At 45.2% G+C, this 23,412-nt stretch overlaps 1 protein-coding gene across 1 annotated transcript; it reads right to left on the bottom strand.

The window, feature by feature from the left end:
* Nucleotides 1-5,042: 5,042 nt before the first annotated feature.
* Nucleotides 5,043-23,351, bottom strand: LOC144169439 (osteoclast-stimulating factor 1-like). The gene is made up of 8 exons (XM_077698593.1): nt 23,139-23,351; nt 22,763-22,809; nt 22,540-22,657; nt 21,349-21,440; nt 15,683-15,802; nt 10,414-10,492; nt 10,203-10,301; nt 5,043-5,225 (listed from the first exon to the last, which is right to left on the bottom strand). The coding sequence occupies exons 1-8, from the start codon at nt 23,182-23,184 to the stop codon at nt 5,173-5,175; spliced, it is 654 nt and encodes a 217-aa protein (XP_077554719.1). The 5' UTR covers nt 23,185-23,351; the 3' UTR covers nt 5,043-5,172.
* Nucleotides 23,352-23,412: the final 61 nt, after the last annotated feature.

The following is a 23,412-nucleotide window of genomic DNA, read 5'->3' as shown; positions in this document are numbered from 1 at the left end:
ACGTTCTTTGCTGATCCCAGGCGTCGGAATGTGTGGGGGCAGATTTCTTGTATAGGCAGAGTTATAAAACCCCTGCAGTCATAGTTGCATAACAGCAAAGAGGCGGCTTTTTAAATTTTGCAGCCTTAGGGAAGAACAAGAAAGTGTACATTTGCTAAGGGACAACTCAACATCAAAGAATAATCAGCTGTAGGATGGCACAACCCTGAAAAGAAACCGGGAAACTATTTGTGAAAATGAAGCAGCTGATTTGTACCTGCAATGTGGCATGAATCGAAGAAACACTTTGGAAGCCTCACAGCAATGAAGCTTGGTATTGTTAAAGGTGAAATTTATGGTGAACTATTGTAGTGGAAAGATTGTATGCAAAATTGTAATCTAGCAACATTGGATGAAGAAGAAACTGCTCGGTGGAATAGCTTTCCTTGCAAGGTGGAAGAGGTATTCAAGGGGATGTAAAGTGCTACAGTTGGCGGTTACTATGAATTTGCTGTAAATGTGCCAAATGAACATGGTGGTGCATATAACTATCTTGGAACAAGTCAATCTAAAGCACAAAAAAATATACCACTGTGGTGTTTTCAGCAAGCACTATGAAGTAATGAACAGTATACGAGTTCTTGCCAAAGGATAATTGGATGATCTCCGTTCGACCAGAACTGCCCCTTTTGCACGGCTCCTGCCGAAGATGCGGACACAGAACACTTGCTGTGGACGTGCCCTTCATTGCAAGAGGCCAGAACACGACACCTTCGAGGCACAGGCCTCCACTCTGGCAGACCATCTGACCTTCATCGGTGGATATGGGGACCCCACCACCGCTCCCTTCTTGCGTTTCTTTGCGAAACGGGAGTTAACCTATACTTGTAGCATAGTATTTATGCCAACGGACATACTATCGCAATTAAAAAAAAAAATGACCCAAGCCTTAATTAATGTGCGTGTGACTCTGCATGAATTTCTGCAAAGTGCTTGCCAATACACCTCTTTGGGTAAATGCCGTTCGGTGGGTATGTTAAACACATGTGGCAGGCTCTCTTAGTGCTGCTGCCCTAACTTACGGAGTGAACTTGACTGACCGAAATGACAAGGGGGATTAGCTGTTTCAGAAAGCACTGTCCAATTTACCTCTGCAGGTACGTACACTCCTAAGCATCATCAGAATGAGCAGATGGTTGTAGTTTGTGCAGAACCCCAAGTCTTGAGGCACATACCGTTGACAAAGGCCAAGCTACTTTTTAAAATTTTCTTTGGTACGGTCAACTTTCAGTTGAGTAACTCCTAAAATTCGGTTCAATTGGAACAGTAGTTGAATCAGTTGACGCACACACCTCTGAACCCCAACAGAGGCACTAAATTTGTTATTAAAAGGTTGAATTACACAAATAGCAAGAATACTGGTAATATTGCACCTGCTATGTTTTTGTCTTATTTTGTTTTCCACATGCATATTTTATTTGGCATACATCTAAACAGAACCAGTATTCAACTACCTTTCCATTAAAAATAAAAAAAAGCCAACAAAGTTCAAAGGATCCAGTTGCTTTGATATCTCACACTTGTGCCTCTGCTGTATCCTGAAATGGAGCTTGGCAAAAATTCTCATGCTAAGCTGACTTCGCCTACTATTTGAAACATTTCAATACATTAGGCCTCGCCAAAATGTTCAGTGCGGCGAGATGGTTCGGACAGCTGTGCATCACACGGAAGCGGCAAACAACATGGCAACAGCTGCTCCCTATTGCAAGTCAAATGTGAATGTGTAGAGGTCAAAGGCAGCATCATCCAAACATAATGCAGGTGCCAGCTGTTATTGGCCCTATGACAAAGCCCTTTGCCATGAGACACGTCAAACAACTGTATGTGGCATGTTTTTAAACTTGTATCGCAGCAGCAGAATAAAAGACATCAAGAAAAGAACGAGAAAAGAACACCGAATAAGTTAGCAAGGACATGTCTAGCCATTCCTTCTATCCTACGATAGTTTGCTTTTTCCGGTGCAAGGCGTTCCTTCCATCCTAAGTGACTGTACCAATTAAAGGTAACACAGGACCTATGCAACGGCATGTAGCCAACTTGAACAGTACTATTTTTAGTGATATGTGTTGCTTGTCGGTGCCTTGCTATGCTGAGCCAGTATAGAGAAGCTGTACTAATAAGTGGCAAAGGTCAGTCACCTTCTGTCAAATGCAGCCTGTTGATTATCTGCTACGGATGCTACTTGAGAGATAGCTCTAATGCTATAAGTCACATGAGCATCAGACGAGCAGGTACCAATGCTTACCTTGTTTCTGTTTCCAAAAAGTTTGGAATGTATTTGCTATGTAATCTTAAACCTGAATTTGGACCCTCAAGTCTCTAAACTTGGCACAATTGCTGCGCCAAAAAGTGGTACATATAGGTAAACAGAGTGTAAATAAAAACTTAGTAATACATTGTTTGCACCTCGAACATTAAAAAAACAGAACCCACAAACATGTTCTCAAATATGAATTTTTCATGAGGTTCGGAAATTTAAGTAAGATATATTGCTTAATGCTGCAAGAGACTTGGAATAAAGTGGAATATTGATACAAAAACTGAACAACATAGGCATGGACAGTACTTTTTAGAGCAACTTTTTAAAGACAATTTCTATAAAGCAAAGCCATAATATAAAGGCCTTGGAAAATATTAATCATAATTATATGCCTGGCTGGAAAAAAAAAAAAGAAAAATATTCACCAAGGATAAACTCACAACAGGCCAAAAAAAAAAAAAAACTGCATAGCAATGGTACCTTACAGCCATCCGGAAATTAATGGACAAACATTTTTAAACAGCAGTCCTAAAGCAGTGCCAGGGTAAGTGTCCACTTATTGCAGCCTTTACAATAAAAACTGGCACCGACCAAGAATGTGTAAAATCCAAAGAAGACGTTTCTGCTCCCGTACGGGTATCTTGTTCACAATGAAAAGAGGGGGCAAAAGTGATCTGGTTATGTTTGCTTCAAGATGCGACGTAGGCAACGTGCGTACACGTGTGGGAAGTTGCTGTCATTGCGATTAAGTGTGTGCTCCGTGGTCTGGATTGTCAGGGATTCAAGATAAAGCCGAGAGGTGCAATTCTTCTCTTTTCCGATTATTTGTGCATTGGCCCAATCTATTTCATGGCGAGTTGCTTCTGCGTGCTCAGCGAGAGCGTTAGAAGACACGTTCTTTCTTACGTCGTACATGTGCTGCTAGAGCCTTTGCTGAAAATTTCCTGTCTCGCCGACATAGCTTCGGTCCCAGTCTGGGCAGGGAATGCTGTAGACAATGCCTGGGAACTTTTCCTCTGTGAGCTTGTCCTTCACGTTCACCAGGGAGTGCCGTAACCTTCGAGTTGGTACGTACGCTACCTGTACACTGTAGGGGCGCAGAACACGCGCCAAGTGCTCGCTAATTCCAGGAACATACGGTATCGGAGCACGACGATTGGGACGTGTGTTGCCGAACAGCGCAGGACGTTCTAGCTGACGTTCCACGGAGCGCACAAATGAGTCAGGGTAGCCACTTGCAGAGAGGTCCCGATGCATGTGCTGTATGTCAGCGGCGACATCTTCCGGGTTCTTGCAAACCCTCTTCGCACGGCTTACAAGTGAGGTGATTACAGACCGTTTGTGGGAGGCAGGGTTCACAGACTTAAAATGCAGATAGCGACCCGTATGGGTGCTCTTTCTGTACACGCTAAACATCAAGGATTTTTCTTTGCGCTTTACCAGGACGTCCAGGAATGGAAGCTCACCGTGCTGCTCCTCCTCTACGTCAGTGCTCCTCCTCTACGGCAGTCAGTGCCTCCTCTTTGATCACGCTGAAGCAATCGTGTACGTAACGTAGAAAGGTTTTTGGGCGCATGACGGAATGAATTCAGTGCACGTTGCTCAAGCGACTCCATTGTAAGATTTGGTGCTGTGACTGACATGGCTGCGCCCATCGCTGTCCCGTGTACCTGCTTGTAGAACGTGCGCTCGAAAGTGAAGTACGTGTTCCTGAGGCAGAACCTAAGGAGCCGCCGCAAATCCGGGACTTCAATTGGCGTGCGCTCTGGCAGAGTTGTGTCTCTTTCGAGGGCTGCGACGCATGCGTCAACTGCCAAGTCCGTTGCTATACTCGTGAACAGGGACTGGACGTCAAAAGACACCAGAATGTCGCCATCTTACAGGGCGATGTCCCGTACCTTGTCTATGAAGCCTCCAGAGTGAAGGACGTGCGTTGCGCTGTTCCCTACAAGTAGACGCAGCACACGATGCAGGTACCCGGACAGCTTGTGGAGGGGGGAGCGAGTGTAATCCACGATGGGGCGCATTGGTACTTCTGGTTGATGGATCTTGGGTAATCCGCAAAGGGTCGGCGCAGAACCGTTATGACACAGCAGGCGGTAGTAGAGAGACTTGTGGTGTGGCAGTACGCAACGAAATACGTCAGAGAGGAGCTGCAATGCAAAAATAATTGGAAAAGAGAAGAATTGCACCTCACGGCTTAATCTTGAATCCCTGACAATCCAGACCACGGAGCACACACTTAATCGCAATGACAGCAACTTCCCACACGTGTACGCACGTTGCCTGCGTCACATCTTGAAGCAAACATAACCGGATCAGTTTTGCCCCCACTTTTAATTGTGAACAAGGCACCCGTACGGGAGCCGAAACGTCTTTTTTGGATTTTAAACATTCTTGATCGGTGCCAGTTTTTATTGTCATGTGTTTTCCTGACCAGACAGGTTTCCGTCCAACCCTCGATTTTATTGCAGCCTTACACGAGTGAGCTATATAAGGGCTCAGCAAAAGAGAGAGGGATAGACAAAGAGAAAGAGGGGGGAGGGGAAAGAAGATAAAGCTTTGAATTGAATTGGCATAGTGAAAGCCAATTAATGCCGTCAAACACTAAATTTATGAGCTGAACTTGAAATTTGAGCTTCACAGCAAAATTGGACTGCAATTGCATAGAAAAACGAATGAGAAAATTATACGCAAATACCAATACTAAGAGCACATGCAGGGCCCATTGCAAACGTACTGCTTCATTTTAAAAACAATTTTAATGCCACGTCATCTGTATAAAACACTCGTGCATAGTATTTATACACTGTCTGTGTCATAAAAATGTGCAAGGCAGACAGAGGCCATGCCCAGTGTGACTAAGTGACTGGTCAGCTTGAGTCCTCATCTGACTCCAGGTACTCGTTGGGATCGGCCGTCGCCGCTGGAAAAAAAAAAAGCGACGAGAATTTGTGAGCTTTGCAGCATCTCTTTGCCTACACCCATACAGAAACAGTCAAGTACATCCTGTGACCTTTAACAAAACTTGAGAGGTGACGACAAGATAATTCAATTTCACTGCTGTGTACCTCCTATGAATTGAGTTGGTCATCCTATATTTTTTTGTTCATGAACAAATGCACGTGACTACAACACAATTTATTTCAAAGGAAGCACTCACTCAAGTGCAGCTTAGGCAAATAAATTTTGCTGCAAAAAAACACAGCTTCTAAGTGATTCCTCAATGAATTCGTTAACGACATTTATGGAGAACGACCCATCTAAATTCTGAAACGCTAAATCCTGCAGGCCTGGCATCTTCCTTCACTCATTGTTAACCTTAAACATCTCTGAAGCCTTTAACGGTTATTTCAAATCAGTCTTTAGTATCGATGATGGCACCAGTCCTGCTTTCGGCCTTGACAGTGCATTGCCTGCCTTCCCAGAGCTACAGATTAGTTACGCTGGAATCTACTAAATATCGACACAAATAAAAATGCTGGCTGTTAAGTTCGGGCTCCGCATGTAATTAATGAAGGCCGCCGGTGGCCCATGTATTGGCGTCGCCCCCGCTGGTGGCTACTTTCCCGTGTCCCTTTCATGTAGCCGCGCGGACGCCAAGTTCGGAGCCGCGGAGAGCTGTTGTGCCCGTCCTTTTGTGTGTCAAAGGATGGGGGCGATTAGCCTGAGTGCCTCTGTCGCGTCGAGGGTGGCAGGGTCATTCGGCATAACAAGCTGACGGCGGCCAGATGATCGTATCTCTTAGTGTTGAAAGCGCGCGCGGTGTAAGTTTGGAAAATCTTCGACTCTGGCGGCGGGCGCTCTTCGTCGACGGGTCGTTCGCCTCGACGATGGTCGCCTCGGCTGGCAGCGTCTCTTCCCGTGGTCTGTTCAGGTGGCCGGCGGCGCCCCTTTAGTCTGGGAGGGAATTAGCAACCCTCATTGTCACGCCGCGCGTGCAGACGCCCCACGTCGTGGGAGGCGTCGCGCGGAGGGAGGTCAGCCGCGCGGGGACCGCTCCGGGCCCTGGGCTTGGCTGTTGTTTGTGCAGATGCCGCCCGCTTAACGTAATGGATGGTTCACTTAAGGCCGCAGATGTCCTGTATTTTCTGGCCGGGTGTAACAGCGTGCGTAGGAAACGCACTTTGAGTGCATAAGAGAGAGGGTTAGGTCACGTGACCGCAGGTGAGGACATGTGTGTGATTGGCTGGTTCCTGTGGCCAATCAATGGTTTCTAATAATTGTTTGAAAGGTTTTTTTCTCTCTTTCTTGTGCGCCCCCTTTTTGGAGGCGGGGTTTTTGCTATCAAAACCGGAGTGTTGGGTTTTGTCGAGGGTCGGTCGAGAGGGGATCTAGTTTAGTATAGATCTCGGCCGAACAGGCTGCTGCTGTCAGAGTGACAATGTAACCGTCACTCTGACCTGATGTAAAGTTGGAGTCATGTAAATAATGTAAATAAACCTAATATCCAGCAAGGAAGGCAGTCCTCATCCCTCACCCGCTCCAAGCATCGGTCGTCGGTCATCGGAGCGAGTCGAGATCGTCCTCTCGGCTCGCACATCAAAAGAACATCACTATTTCGCCTCCATCAGTTCGCCAAGAAGATGGAGAGGCGAAATTTAACTGGCGCAGTCGATGAGGATGACCACGACCATCGGCTGGAGCTGGTGGGGAACTGCGGAGAGACTCCTTCAACGCAAGGTTCGGCTCCGACCAACGACGAGCCAGACTCCAAGCATCGACGGGGCGACACCTCAGCGGGAGGCCTCGTGAGTTTCGGCTCAGTGCGGCAGCAGCCGCGATTCAACGGCAACGGGGCGACACCTCAGCGGGAGGCCTCGGGGGATTCGGCCCAGGGCGGCGTAAGCCGCGGTTCAACGGGGCGACACCTCAGCGGGAGGCCTCGTGGGCTCTGGCCCAGGGCGGCGTAAGCCGCGGTTCAACGGGGCGACACCTCAGCGGGAGGCCTCGGGGGCTTCGGCCCAGGGCGGCGTAAGCCGCGGTTCAACGGGGCGACACCTCAGCGGGAGGCCTCGGGGGCTTCGGCCCAGGGCGGCGTAAGCCGCGGTTCAACGGGGCGACACCTCAGCGGGCTCTGGCCCAAGGAGCACGGCCCCATCCCAGCGGCGAGAGCGGCGCATCGGGTCCACTAGCTGCTGCATCAGCGACACTGCGACCCGACCGAACCCGGAGCGAGCACAGGTGGGCCCTGATTTGTTTTCTCCGGGTTCACCATGGCCACTATGCTAACGGGATGTCGCGGCACCGACCGTAAGGTTAGTGCCATTGTGCTCGAGATTGAGGAGTTGAGAGCGGAGTTAGCTCTCAAAAATGCCCAGCACGCTTTAGAAAAAGCAAGGCTAGCGGGTAGCCGGGGGGCAGGTAGCCCGTCCGCATGGGCAGCTGAAGAGCTTAGCGCTCAATTAGCCCAAGGGCGAGCGGAGATCGCTTATGAAAAAGCGAAGCTTCGCAAGATTGGTGGCCTCGAAGAGGACGCCAATGTTTTCACGGTGTTTGTTCCCTCGTGGGCGCTTCGAATGCCACAGGATAAGGAGAGTAGCTGAAGTTAAATTTCTGAAGTTAAAAGTTTTTTTGCCCGGCGCTTACGAGGTTAGCTTGTTCTCTTGGTTCTCAGATTACCTAAATTTAAGGCAGTAGTTTGTCGCATTTAACAGTTCACAGCCGTCTGCACTCCATGTCACGTCAGGTGTGCTGCAGGGCTCTGTCCTTGTGCCACTCCTATTCCTAATTTATGTGAACGATGTTGTTGAGATTACAAAAAACACACTAGTCAAACTCCATCTATAATACACCAATGACTGCGTCCTCTATTCTTGCATCTGTAACCCCGGTGACCAAATACAGTTAAATAATGTTTCTTCTTTTTGTACCTGGAGCTCAGTGTGGTAAATGACACTTAACCTTGACAAAACGGTATGCATGACATTTACAAACAAGAAGCAGCCCCTATGTTTTTCATATGGCCAGAACATGAAGCATGTTACAAATTTAGGTATCTTGGTGTCACACTCTCACCGAACCTAAATCGGCATAAACATATAGACCTTGTCTGCTTGAAAGCGCTTCAGAAATTGGGTTTCTTGAAGCGAATGTTAAAAGATGCAAGTAGTAAATGAATACGCCTCCATGGCCTGGTCACCTCATTGTGCACGCGACATAGCACAACTGGAACATGTTAAAAAAAAAAGCAATAAGATTCATATATCACCGTTATCATCAGCATTTCTCACCTCCGTGACACACTATTCGTTTACCACTCAAATCACTCGAACACAGACGCACTTGTGAGCGTATCGGCACTTTACACAAAATAGTGAACAAAATAATCACCATTGACACGCCCATTTTGTTTGCTAGCTCTGGTGCAAGCAATCGCAGGTCAAATCCCCTGAACATTATGCCCTTCATGCCATTTCTAGATTGTTTTAAGTTTTCGTTTGTTCCTTTCACTGTGGAATTATAGAATAACCTGGACGTTTCTCCCCGAAAGTTACCCCCCAAAGCTTTATGAATGAACTTCCGAACCATGTGTTCTGCTAGTTTAGTGTGTATTCACTGTTATGGACCCACTCCTGCAATGCCTCGAACTGTGAGAAAGCAGTATTTTTAAATAAAAAAATAATAAAACAAAGAAATAGCAATGACAAGAGGACAGGCTGGTATGTAGTGAATGGCAGAACCAGAATTGTAAACAGGACTTTCCACTATTTGAACACAGAAGTCCCACAAACAAGTACAAATTGGTCCACAGATGGTCCCAGTATTTTCTATATGATCAAGGAATTCATTACAAAAGCTAAAAACCCGGTGAACACATGGCCCCTTATTTGAAACACGTCAATGAGATGGCCAGGCCAAAATAAACTGCAATATATGTTGCTCTTGTGCCATTCCGCGGTACTATCGCACTCACACCAGTACCAGTTTCTGCCTATCTGCCCATAGTTCACAGCAATCACTTCACAAAAAACTGCATTGCTCATGTTTTTACGGTGCAATGAAATGTGTGCATGCAAAAAGCGCTGTTATTGCCCACTGCTGGTGTTGCAAGTTGCATGTTTTGGTTTTATTCCGCTACCCTTCCAAAGTGGGAAGATGATAACAGTGAATGCCATTTGCAGAAGCATTGATATTTTAAGATAGCAGGGCCTAGCGTAAATCTCCCACGGGGCAAGGAAAACAGATATGACTGCATGCACATAGTCGGTGAAAAGATTTTGTTGCTCACAGGTGTGCAGATAACCAACAGGGAGCGTGATAAACAGCCTGTAACTAAGCACGACTTTTCAAATAGCTTACCAGACATGAAACTGGTAATGTGGAACTGAAACTTTCGACAAAGACTCAATCTTCTTGTCTTGCATTTCCCTCTAAATGTCAGGTGTTTACATGTAGTATAACAAAAGCACATTATGATTGTGAATTAAATGCATAAGCACGATTCATTTAGGTGTGAGGCGCCCTGAAGTATCAGTTGGTTAACCTGAATTGCTTCGAAGAAATGTAAAGTACGATTTGATGGCTGCAAGAGTCCACAAAACAAACCTTACTAAGTGAGCATCCGAAGTTGCTTCAATTTCGCAATCTTGAATTCTAGTGCAAACAAAAACAGAGTGCTCAACCGAAAATATAATTGCCACAATTGAGTAGATCTCTAAATTTTCAGTGATATACAAGTATTTCATTTGAATCGCTCAATGATTAGGGGGAAGTTGAGCCATTGCTATGCACTATATAGTACATTTCCTATAGATACCCTCAGCTTTGGTCACAGTGACGTGCTCACATCCAACTGGCCAAAAAAAAAAAAAAAAAAAATCATACAATGCAACGCCAACGAGAACCCAGAAACAAACGTCTGGATGACTGGAGATGTGGAAAATCTATTGAAAATACTCACAAGCCCTCAGTGGAGTTTTCAGCATGGCCACAGCTTCGGGATCACTGGCGAGTTCAAGTGGTGTTTTCCCATCTTGGTTTTTTAAACTTTTGTCGGCTCCTGATTGAAGAAGTTAGAAAATCGAGCCATGAGACATGCCCCTTACATAGTGGGGGGGAACGTTAAGCACTACTAGCAAAGCAAAGGGAGGGTGAGGTTGAGAGAAAAGCACCTGCTGCGAGCAGCATGCGAACGATGTCGCCGTGTCCCTTCCAAGCGCTTTGATGGAGTGGTGTGTCGCCGAGCTTGTTCTGCAAATAACCAAGAGCAATGTTGGTGCCCTTTCAGCCAAGACTCTTCTCACTTTGCTACCTATTCCTGCAAGTATACTCGCTAGGATTCATAACGCCACATATTTGGCGTCACTTGTTTTACAGGAAAAAAATTGAAGACAGTAAACAATTATGTCAGTGCTGTTTTTGCTACATCTTTGCAAGCCTCAATGGCTCAAAGAGGCCATATAGGCACTTTAAAACATATGTTCCAACAGAAGTAGTGAAGTCCATTTGAACGCAGGGCAAGATTTGTTGGTTGCCTAGTGAAACAACCATTCTTCTTCAGATATTCAAGCCCACAGTTTGTGCACGTTCCGGCCCATCAGATTACAACGAATGTTACTACCTGCTCCTTCAGTGGGTACAGTACACTGTAAGCACTTCGCACCACTTAATGCTAACATGCTTTTGTTGCTGCCCAAGAGACCTGACATGCACTGAATCACCCACACAATAAAGGTTGGAACAAATACCCTACATAATTTTCGAAGGCCACTACTACAGCTTTACCGTAGTTTCCTTTACAGCTGAATCGTTATTAACTCTAACATTTCACTGAAAACGCCTGCCAACTTAAAAAGTCATCAGGTTGCAGTGGTGAGCAGGTGATGTGGAATTCGAATTTTCGCTGCTGCACTAGACAGGCTCAAATTTCGCACATTCCAGCTTAATGCAGAAATTTATTTTTTTAATACTAGTACAGGCCAACAGGGTTTGACTGCATCAGAAGCAGGTTAAATTTTTCATGTTGGGCCCATGGCTGAATGTGGTTTTATTAAAAGTTGGTAAATGCATGTTGAAGAGACAAAATTACCACGACGACTACTGCCTCACCCGCTGGCGGCAAATACACCTGAGTACACGGACAAGAACTGAATGCAAATGACATCCCTGCATATACTGCTTCTAAGATAAGCATGTGCATGTGCGTGCGTTTAGTTGCATTCAGTTTTTTTCTCTGTTTGCCCATCTTGGTGGTGGGCTGACAAGCCCCACTACCACTCATGAACCACTGACTCTCTACCCCTGCCAATGTGCACATGCTAGTGCAACATCAATGAAGCTGGGAGGCACCAATGGGCTCTTTGTTGACACGGCACTGACAGAAACGTCACCCTGAGTGTAATAAATGCTGGTACACTGGTACACCACTCAGTGATGCCAAGCGTAATGAATGCTATTGCACTAGTACGGCATAAGAAATTACCACTAGTGAAATATAAACAAAGACGGGAGGAAGGAAGAAACATAGGACGACATTTGTATTTCCTTGTTAGTAACCATGTCTTATTATGCTCGTTACCAACTAGCCCATATTTTCGACTTAAGGGGGGTGACACTGCTCTTAAGGTAGGTCACCACCTTCAAAAACACATTTTTTGAAAAATAAAACCTTTTTTTTTTTAATTTAGCATTTTCAACATCCCTGTCTATGAAAAATATTTAGAAAAGAAATTGTGCTGTTACCTTAATCGATTTAAAAGTTATGATCATTTTTTAAACCCTCCGAGATGCATCTGAAACTGAAGGTTTCTGATTCCGCAGCATCTGCCATATCGTCACGAATGTTTCTTCGTATATACGTTACGTAATGCTAATTTATTTAGGTACATTCTAAGGTTTTGGATGCATTTTGCGGGACATTGTGCATTCGATTTATTTTAAACTTTCCACTAAAGGGCAGTGGGTGGCACACTCGTGTTCACGTTGCGCGCATTTGTGTTGCCTTGCATTTGTGTCCGGTTGTCTGTGCTTTTTCGTATGCCGTTTTAAGCTCGCGGATTTAGTTCTAGCCTTGCAAGGAGACAGTCATAGTACTTCATAGTCTGCAGTTACAGTTATAGTACGAGGATGGCGTGCCTGACCACTGGCTGTCACTGTATGACGAAGGCCGCATGTGAGTCAACTGTAGGACGCAAAACAGGCAAAAAAAAATATGTGCACTTCAGCTCGGTCAAAAAGAGACCGTGCCGGTTACAAGGAAGGAGAAAGCTATGAGCCTGGTGGATTTTGGGCGCATTGACTGTTTTTGATTATACATACCATTATAACCTTTATAAACCTTTAAAGCCATTTTTCTTAAAACTTGATTTTTTGCATCCATCAGTTATGCGAACAGTGATAACTTTGCTTCTAGTAATTCTTTTCGTAAGAAAATTTGCGTGCCGTTTCTTTATATATAGAACTATGCAATGAAGCAGAATGACTGAAAAATATTGGTAACTTTTTATATTTTGGCCAGTTGTGGGAAACCCAAAGTGCCGGATATCAAATTTTTCAGTCTTTTTATGATTACGCAACTTAGCTTAAAGGTGTGATCATCGTGGAGGTTAGATGCACAGGTTATTGTCTTCATTACGTTCCTGCCAAGTCGTGTTTGAATCACACCTACCGTTTTGTAGTTATGACTGTTTGCGTGACATGCATATTTTTGTGCTATTTGATTTATATGAATTTTTTGTTAGACGTTTTTAGCAATTTCATCATTTTAAAGTTCCTAACTGTATAAGCTTTACAAGCCAAAAATATAATTAACGTTTGGGCTACACTTGTTAATTTTTTTGTATAAGGTGGTGACCCACCTTAAACCAGCTTCCTTTAATTGTTAAGTAAACTCCGTGAAGCTTGTCAGTCTTGTTGCTTTTTTTCCACTGATTGCAAATATGGCATTATTTTATGTGCAAGTCAATTAGTTACCAAGGTAATTAGAGAGAATTAGTAAGTTTTGGAGGAACAACCGACAAAACAGTGTTGGTCATAAAACTGTGATCTTTATATTTTCCAATACTATGAAGCCTGGTGAGTGCAATAAGAGAATCAGTATTTTGATGCACCGCTTAGAACTAATTTTACAGCTCATTAAACTTTGGTGTTTGAAATGGGCATTCAAAATGGTTTCTTGCCACTGGTGCCACCAAAATTTATTGAGCAGTACAATTAGTTCCAAGCGGTGCATCAAAATACCGTTTCTCTTACTGCACTCACCAGGCTTCATAGTATTGGAAAATATAAAGATCACAGTTTTATGACCAACACTGTTTTGTCGGTTGTTCCTCCAAAACTTACTAATTCTCTCTAATTACCTTGGTAACTAATTGACTTGCACATAAAATAATGCCATATCTGCAATCAGTGGAAAAAAAGCAACAAGACTGACAAGCTTCACGGAGTTTACTTAAGAATTAAAGGAAGCTGTTTTAAGAGCAGTGTCCCCCCTTAAAGGAGCCATGAGGACAAAACACAAGTTCGGTTCATTTGAAAGATTGCCTCGATAGAATCATACTGACACCACTGTTAATGCACACTTCGCTCAAATAAGCTACATAACTAGGAAAAAACGGAACGGCCTTGCGACCCACTATCTCATTTCCTGCAACAGAACCTATGATGTCACATGAGCTTAGCTGTGCGATTGGCTTAGAACGGAAAAAGCAAATGCAAATTAGGCACGGCTTAAAGGCTTTCCGAACGAGCTATTCGCGCTTAAGTGTAACGCATATTCATTTTACAGCAGTAAGAATGGTGCGGTACACAATGAAAGTTACGAAAACGCACGTAAGCATAGAAGTACCGATGCGCACTGCTGTTGGTACTAGGCGCACTAGGCTTGTTTTAGCTGCACAGCACTCTGCCGCTTTGAAGATGTTTTACAGGACACTGGCCGATTGGCGTAAGCGGCGTTGTCTTACGTGACCCTGTTTGTCGAGGATACCCCAGGTTTCACGAGCCGATCACTTTTTACAGTAAGAAAAACAAGCCAGGTGCAAATACGCTCAAGAACAAAGCAACGGCAGACAACAGTTCGTGGATGACTATAGCAGCGCCATCTGGGAGGGCTGACGGACAGCAAGGCCACAAACCCGAATGACGCAGTGGAAGTTCGGTTGAATACACGCGCTTCTGACGTCATTGCTGACAATACGAAAACCCATGATTTGGTGGGAGAATCAAAATTTTAACCTAAATTGAGCAATTTCTCAGTGAATACGGCGTCATTTGCTGTCGGACAAGCGCTGGGGGCACTATAAAACGCAAAATCTTTCGAATAAAACAAACTTGTATTCTGTCTCCATGACTCCTTTAACCCTTTGAGGGTTTTTGCCGTACGTGCACTGCGGCGGTTTTCCGTCCCGCAAGGTCTTTGCCGTACGGGTACGATTTCGAGCATCCGTTTGAAATTTCGCGCCATATTAACGATGCATGCTCCCTGGGAGGTGCTGCCACCTCCTGGGACTTACAAGAAGTGTTTGAAATTTGATTGTGCTACTTTCTTGCGGTGAAAAACAGAACTCTCTGGCTTCGGCGTGTTACGGCGTCTGTACGCGTCAACGCGTTTCGTGGTTTCAGTTTCGCCACGTGATCGCATCGGAGGCGCGCGAAACTTGATCGGCGCTCGCTATTAGGGGCGGCGGAAGTTGATTTCGATCTATATTGGCGCTGCTCTTATCTTGTTTATTACACACGCTCACTAGATATTCTTGCCCTCCTTGCTTGGAACTGAAGTAACCTACTCGGAGACTTTGTTGCGGGGGCGGCGGAAGTTGATTTCTATCTATATTGGCGCTGCTATTAGCTTGTTTATCACCGGCGCGCACAAGTTATTCTCGCTCTCCTCGTTTACTGAGTTGCCTTCGAGTTCTTCAGATGCACGGCAAAGTGGCGATATGGCCCAACGAACTGCCCGTTCTGATGACACCGACCGCGATGACTCTTCTGACTCTGAGTTTGCTCCTTTCACCGAGTCTGAATCGGACAACAGTCTTTCTTCGGAAAAAAACAGCTAATTTTCGGACGCGCTTTATGCATGCAGACTGCGATAAGGCACAGTGCGTAGACCCGTGTTTCAAGGAATACCACACTCTGAAATACTATTGAACATTTTTCAGTTCTAAGTGATGCTGACCCCAAAATACTGTTCCTGATAATTTTTTACCATTTAATCTAAACTTTAGACATTTTGTACATTCCAAATCCGCAATAAACTAATTTGACCACCAGGGAAAGTTTTTTTCAAAAAAATTCGACCCTCAAAGGGTCGAATTTGTACAGAGGGTCGAATTTGTACATTTTCGACCCTCAAAGGGTCGAAAATGTACAGAGACATTTTGCAAGAGAGACAAGAAGCATGCACAGCAGGCTGCGGCAAGGGCGTCCATGCCTACGCACCACCACGTCGATTTGGACGCCTGGCATGGACAGGAGGATCCGTGCACACTCGGTGTGCCCGCCATGGGCTGCCCAGTGCAGCGCGGTGCAACCCGCCTTGTCCAGGCTGTTGACCGACACCTGGAGAGAGGAGGAGACAGCCACCCCGGTTAGTATCACCAGCTGCACCACACCCGCTGTCGTTACCCTTGCGCTGCTGATAGCCTCAAGTATGATAAAAGCGCTTCTGGGTACGCTTTTGAGCCTGTGAGCCAAGCACACGCCATAAAACTGAAAAGGTTCTGTGGAGTATTGTCACTGCACCGATTCTAGTGGTCACACGTGTAGCTGAGTCCAATCCATAGAGCCACCTCAGCCTGCGAATACATGCGGATAAGAAGTACGAGAACAAATTACAGTAGAGACACCCCTGAATATGGGTACACGTGAGCAGAGATGAGTTGAATGTGGCTGCGAACAGATTGGGCACAAGTGAGTATACAGTTGGATTGCAAGTATCAGTGACTACAGCTGAGTTGAGTATGACTGAGAACAGGTTGAGTACGAGTACAAATTATTGCATACATCAGTAAGTAAAATTAGAGTACGAGGATTCGCGAGCACATAAGATTTTTGGTACAGGTGAGTACCATTACAAATGACTGTGTGATGAGCACAAGTGATTTTGAGAACGCACGATCTGTTGAGTCTGATTTTGAGAGAGAACAGTGTAAATGGAAAGCATAGTTATTGGATTTGAATGAGTTCTTTCTGTTTTACTGATGTATGCCCGGCACAAACGATGAAACCCTCAGTACTGCCCTCAGTTCTAAAGAGGTCTAAGGTTACGCACTGTATAAAATGACTTTGAAAACTTTAGTTTTATCAATGCAGGATAAAAGGTGTTTAGTGATAGTGATGGGATGAATGTCACAGAACGTTGCGAGTGTAAGCTTCGGGTAAATGTTCTATCCTTGCATACAAAACACCCAAATAAGACGTGGACAACAGAAACCCATCTCCACACTTGTCACACATACATGTAAGTGAATCTGTAATGTGCGTATGAGCTGTTCTCAGTTTTCATATGAATGCTTCAGTAAATATGATTCATTTTCTGTTGAGTATCACCTATTCATGCTTTTATAATGTGCATTCATTTGTCTGTTTGCACATCCAACATTTTCTTCCAGCATTTATGAAGACCCCTTTTGTATCAATGGTATCCAGTCTTGGTACGGCACAGTACCACAGTGAGAAGCGGCCACAGATGCCTTTTGTTCAGCGATTTCATAGCCCAAAATGTCGCTGGGTCCAGGAACCAAGCATACTCCAACATTATTGCTGTGGTAAGAATGTGCTTATTTGGTTTCCCTGAGTGCACAGCTGAGGTCATGCTTATACCCCTGTCACACGGCAAATCCAATGACATTTAGAGCAAATGTGATTCGCTCTAAATACCATTAATTCGGCACTACACGAGAGTACGAAATGACATTCGAGGAGAATGACATTTAGCAGCTAATTGAGGTTCGGGAGCTCATTCAGCAGCCAAGTGAGTAGCCTCGACAACAGTGGCACGTCACTAAAGAAGAAAGTTCAGTAATAAACCAAAGAATACTGTTTCTAAAAACTGTTAGTAAACTTATATTTTCCCCCTTCATGTTATTTTTAAATGAAGACAAGTACTAACAAAAACGAAAATCTCATCCCCAGTGCGTGCGCTACCCTAGTATGGAGTTTTTGTGGACTTGTCTCGGCTTGTGATGTCTACTGATGTCACCTAAACCTGTGATTTTTTATTTTTAATTTTAAAATATTAATCCTTTGTTAGTTTAAAAAATATATCACATTTGAAAACATTATAGATGCACTTGAAATATAATTTTGCGGTTCTGCGAGCTCGTTAATCGTCACTGCTATCACTATCAAATTACATTTGTTTCACCACGTAGACCCGCACGGCCAAAGCAAATGTCATTAACAGCTAATATCATTCACTTTGAATGACATTAGATTTGCCATGTGACAGGGGTATTTAGACAGCCTGTAGAAATACATGATTTTTGTATTTTAAATTGTGTATGTCATGCACAATCATGCACTGTAATCAGACCGCTGTCTGCTTCTGGACCCGCCGCGGTGGCTCAGTGGCTAAGGCGTTGCGCTGCTGAGCACGAGGTCGCGGGTTCGATTCCCGGCCGCGGCGGCCGCTTTTCTGATGGAGGCGAAAAGCAAAAACGCCCGTGTGTACGAGATTTCGGCGCACGTTAAAGATCCCCAGGTGGTCAAAATTAATCCGGAGCCCTTCACTACGGCGCGCCTCATCGCCTGCGTTGCGTCGGCGCGTTAAACCCTACAATCAATCAATGTCTGCTTCTGCATAAAAATGCCGGTAAAAACCATCTGAAACTGCGTTGCTCAGTTAGTAGCTCGTAGTGGGCAGCTGTGCACGCATTTACCTGCCTTTGCGGCGCTTCATGTTGTTGCAATACCAAACGTTTACTGCCGCTGCGCGGATGTAACTCAAATGATTTGCTTATGGCCACTGACTCATGTCGCTTGCTGCCCCTTGTTGCAACAAGCTTGCCACACTGAGCAGCAATCTAGCATGACTGCATAGTCATGCAAGGTTTCAGTGTGGCAAGCTTGTGGCAAGCGTCTGAAGATCGACTGCGGGAAACATGAATGTTTTTGTTTTGGGTGAACATGGGAAATTCTGGTGGAAATGAGCTGCGAATAGCCTTGAAAACACTTTGCTGACTGGCAAAAGGACAGGCCCACACAACATCACCCTGCCTGCAAATTGCACCTTGGCAGATGTTTTTTGGTGTGGCTGCAATGCTTGTGTATGTGAGGTGCCTGCTTGACTTGGCTAATTCGCAGGGGCTGGCGGGCAGACCAAACGTGCCAGGTTGCTCACCAGAGTATAAAACTACCTCGATCTATGGACCTATTTTTGTGTACTTTATGCGCTTCACTTGTGTCCCCTGATGCTCCCTCCAAGTCATTCTTCCTTTATGCTTAGAAGGATACCCTGTAAGTGGTCTATGGGTACTCATGTAGCAACTGCAGAGAATGCTGCAAGCTTAGCTCGCTTGACATGTTTCATTTATTGATTTTCCTAAACAATATCTGCCAGGCGACAGGAGAAAAATCCTGAGATGGAATGAGCTTTGTAGGCCTTATTAAAGCATACAACACCCTTCCTAGTTTCTAAATCACAAGGAGAAACTCATGGGCAGCTTAAAAGCAAATTTCTAGCCAATGTGTTTTCGATGACAAGATTAAGCAAGTGATTTGTCTCATCCTCACAAGCACACATATGGGTGCAATGGTAAGAACAGGATGTACGATTGAGGTGTTCAGTAAGTGTGTTTGTCTGGTCTTCAAGGGGCTGAAGGGAGGTAAGCTGCTTGTTTTTTGGCCTCCGAGCTTCCTTATTCCGTCTCAAACTTTCTTTGTATCTAAGTATACTGCCAAGAGGCAGCGCGAGATCCATTTCATCCTCAACGCTCCTCCAGGTCGACAACAGATAGCTGCATAAGCCAGGGGTCCTCGCTGATGTGTCGTGATCTTGGAAGCAGCCAGATCCCCTACTCCCACTTCCATGGCCACCACACCCCCACGAGTCCCAGGGGCAGATGGAGCTGGGCCGGAAGAGTCGCAAAACTCCCAGTGGTAGTGGGCAGCCACTGCAGCGATACTGAGCAGTGTAGGAACGTTGTGAGCGGCCGAAGAAAACACAGCCGGAGGGCGACAGCGGGAGTGAGTCGGAATTGCTACACAGCTGTGTTGGCATACCTTGAAATAATACAGCGCATCCTTCATGCCCCCTGGTAGGCGACGCTCTGTGCGACATTGAGGCTGTTGATTTTTTTGGTCGATCAGGGCCATGCAAGGCTGTTTGCATTTGGCACATTTCAGTACATTAGTGTTGCAGTTGATTTCTGGTTGATTTCTGCACTTGACACGTTAGTCGGCCAATATCGGAAACGTCGCGTCAGAGTGGACATGGGGCCAAATCATTAGGCAGGGGGTGGAGGAGAGACTTAAAAAAAGAAAGTGTACATTGAGCTCTGATAAATGATGGTCTAGCGAAGCTGATCGTCGTTTGACTGCAGTGTCGGACCAATTGAATCCACAAATCAATCATCCTGCTCCTCATTAATGCCATTCCTCTTTACCTTTTGAAAAGAAGAATACCAGCCCCCTGTCCCTAAAAGGGAGAATTCCTTGTGATCTGCTTCCCTCATGTGAGGAAGAGTGACAAAGTGCGGCGTGCACTTCAATATTTTTCTTTAAAACAATGGACACAAAATGTCTCAAATCGACGAACTGTTTCATTATGGCCCTAAAAATGAAAAGAAAAAGGGTAGCGTAAAAGTAAGCTCCCTTGTAAACTCCAGTGACCTCTCGGACCTCTTTGAACTCGACACAGAAACAGAGCCCACTGGCCGAAGCTTAACCAAGGTGCCCGACAGCCACTATTTAAGGTCGCTGCTGTTCACTTCGATGTCTATCATAACAGTAAAAAGACGTCTCATCAGAATACCAGTTTTTCCTCTGCTCCAACAGTCAGCGCATTCCAAGAAACCTCAAACAAAAATGTTAAAACAAACAGATATAAAGGAAAATTACCGAGTGGAGTGGTTTAAAATCCACAAGGACACGCCCATACGCTGAAGGGCTAATATGTGCAGGTTGTTCTATGAAAAACTGTGAACTGGGAGAATCCCTGTAGGCACAAAGTGAGTCCAAAGTACTAACATTAAGGCAGGAGTCTTAGATGTCGCATCAAACACAAAAAAGAGACGTAGCTGTTGTCGGCATCAACACAAATGGTAGCTAAAATGGCCGCCACTGTAAAGAGAAAATAAGTAAAAACACATTTGTGTTCATTTGGGATCTGAACCCAATTGCCAGAGCAGCAGTCAAGTGCATTAACCGCAACACCGAGTCCGCACCGAGTGAGAATGGAACAAGAAATAGCCTGATGCATGCCTTGCGAGAGGTGAATGTGAGAGGAGAGGGCTCACTGTGGGAAAAGCTGCCACACCAACTGCGGCCAGCTGCCTGTCGGGGCGATTCGCATCAGACGACAAAATGCAACGTGGAGGAAGAGACGCAAACACAACGCAGCAGTGGAGAATTCTTCGATCAACACTGGCTTTCGCTTTCAAATCATGTAAGAAGAGTTAGGTTCCCAGGGAATTTTTCCTCAACTAAAAAAAAAGAAGCAATAGTTGATTTTAAAAGATTAAAGCCGTTCCACTCAATGTGGAAGCTGTCGGAAGTGCAGAGCAGTGATTTGCCATAATGGGCTGTAGCGCCGTTATCCGCTCACTGCTACCACCCAATGCATTTCAAATTTCCCGCCTCACTGAAATTTGAAATGCGCTAAACAACGGGGAGATGTAGGACAAGCACCAGCGGTTCACGAGTTTCAAGCGCTTATGACGATATAAACCACTTGGTTTCAAAGCCTCTGGGTTACACCACTACGACGGAACACCGTGTGGCTCTACTTGGGTCCAGCGTGCAAGCTATGACAACAAGCCAAGCCTCTATCTGCACTTAAAACGTCCCTGGTAGTTCAGGCTGGGTCTGTGCAACTGCTTAGTAGCATGTGCTCCCAAGCGCTTTGAAAACACACTGTACAGCCGCAAGAACGAGACGAGTTGCACCTTGTTGGAGAGACACTCCTCCACGATCTGCAAGTTGCCCCTTTTGGCCGCCTCATGAAGAGGGTGAAGCACTTCTGTCGCATTTTCGGCAACTGCAAAGGAAAACGACGAGCTTAAAACAAAAATATTATGCGATTATTTACACATATTATGCAGCAGACGCCTGAAAGACAATAACATGAGAGTGTAAAATCATCAACCTGACGTTTCTTCCAAAAGGTTTTTGTGTGCATTGCACAAGTTCAAGTTTTTGAATGAGGTTCTACATGCCGAAGCTATGCCTGGGCTATGAAACACGCCATAGTAAAGGGGTTATACTCGGGAACAAGTTCAGAATGGCAATAGCTCATGTACGGTATCACTTTGCCTAAGCGACAGACCCGGATGTCAACGGGCACGTGCGCTTTGATAGGAGGTTGCTATGAGTGCATAACATCGTCTGCCTTTTCTCGCGTAGTTTGTTTTGTTTGTCATCGCTGCAGTGGTGTATAAGCATATCAATTCCAAAAATCACGAAAATGGCTCGTGCCATGTTCAAAATATTCCCAGTAACGCACTTGTACCGCCCGGAGCAACATCTGGCTGCGGTGATGAGGCACAGTGGCAACTTCCGTTGCCATTCTCAAGTTGTACCCGAGTATAGTATCAATTTAGACCACTCGAAGATCTTCGAGGAGGGGCGAAATCTCAGCCCACAGACATTTTAGTTTTAACCTCCCTCAGAAAAATGGCGACTGCGACTAGAACCGAAGCAGTGTCCTCGTAGTCAGCAGCACAAATGCAATGCAACAGTGCTTGTTATGCAGGTTTCCCTACTGTTGCAATGCTGCAATAGAAGGTATACACATGCATTTCATTGACAGCATCTCCCAAAACATGTGGCTCATTATTTTTCTCTTTCTCTCTTTCAGGGCAAAACGTAATCTATGACCTGAGGCAATTCAGCTCAGCCAAAGGGAGCCTCAATTCATGCTTTACCAACAGTCTTAGATTTTGCTTGAATGATACTTCATGCTTAATTTCTGTGCACTAGCTTTTATGAATAACTTAAAACTTTCTTTAAAGAATGTGGGAACTTGTGCCAATCAGCACAGCCCTTATAAGTTTTATTCACACAGTAAATCAATTTGCTCTTCAATTCAAACAGACCTATCGATTTTTAGTAACAGAACAGGACAACCACAGTCTTACCGTAGTTGCTGGGAATGAGTCCGGACCGACGGTTACACCTCGCTTTCCACCAGTTTGGATCAGACGTCATGTCAAAGACGTAGAGCAAATCTCCTTCTTCAAAAGAGAGCTCATCTGGCTGAAATGTGACGTACCACCGCACGTTACGCATACTGCCCACACCAAAACCTTCTTTACATTTTTTGTTACACTTTTCCTTTTTTAAACAAGCGCGCGCACCTACCTGTTGCGCGTTATAATCGTAGAGCGCCCGAAACACTTTCACGCTGCCTGCACATCAACGAAAAAGCAAACGTTACACAGCCTTTCCATAGCTCGAGTCAGCGTCTCCTGTACAGACAGGAAGTGTGCGCTTCCCATTCAGCCCAGCAAGCAAGCACGATAATGAGCTCACGTAACGGGTGTGGCCTCGTTACGAAGCATGACAAAACAAATTGCAACTGCGAGCGAGAAGTTTACATTCACTTTCTGGAGCACCGATCGCTTCAAATAGGCTTTCCTTAATAAAAATACCAATGAAATACGAACAACGTGTGCAACACGTTTACCGGAAAACACTTCAAAGTTGAGTTGGTTTAGCTTTAGCTCAGCTGTCTTACCAGGTTTTGGCGGCGGGGGAGCCGGCCTGGACGGTCTGGTTGCCATAACTGAACACGTGAGATATTCACTCGTTAATAGAAGCGAACGTTAACTCAAGAGGTCTGCAGGGCGTTCGGTTGGCCCGGAGCGTTTATCAGCAGGTACCGCGGACGCTGCCACTCATTCCGTACGTTTCCGCCACAATCTACCGCACGTCATTTGTGATGTTTTGGTTTTGCTAGTTTTGTTTTTTAGCCGACTGCTGCGTACCACGCTCCCTCCTTTCATAAAAAA

The sequence above is a fragment of the Haemaphysalis longicornis genome, unplaced genomic scaffold (genome assembly GCF_048455015.1).
Source record: "Haemaphysalis longicornis isolate Haplotype H1 unplaced genomic scaffold, Haemaphysalis longicornis Haplotype H1 scaffold_2, whole genome shotgun sequence".
In the NCBI taxonomy this organism is placed as follows: Eukaryota; Metazoa; Arthropoda; class Arachnida; order Ixodida; family Ixodidae; genus Haemaphysalis; species Haemaphysalis longicornis.
Note: the sequence above shows the minus strand (reverse complement) of the source record. Positions and strands in the feature narration are given on the sequence as shown.

Coding starts and splice junctions, on each gene's coding strand:
- LOC144169439 (XM_077698593.1), bottom strand. CDS start 23,184: ATGGCAACCAGACCGTCCAGGCCGGCTCCCCCGCCGCCAAAACCTG. Junction 22,810..23,138: donor TCCCCCGCCGCCAAAACCTG/GTAAGACAGCTG, acceptor GTTGATGTGCAG/GCAGCGTGAAAGTGTTTCGG. Junction 15,803..21,348: donor AGGAGTGTCTCTCCAACAAG/GTGCAACTCGTC, acceptor TCCTCTCTCCAG/GTGTCGGTCAACAGCCTGGA.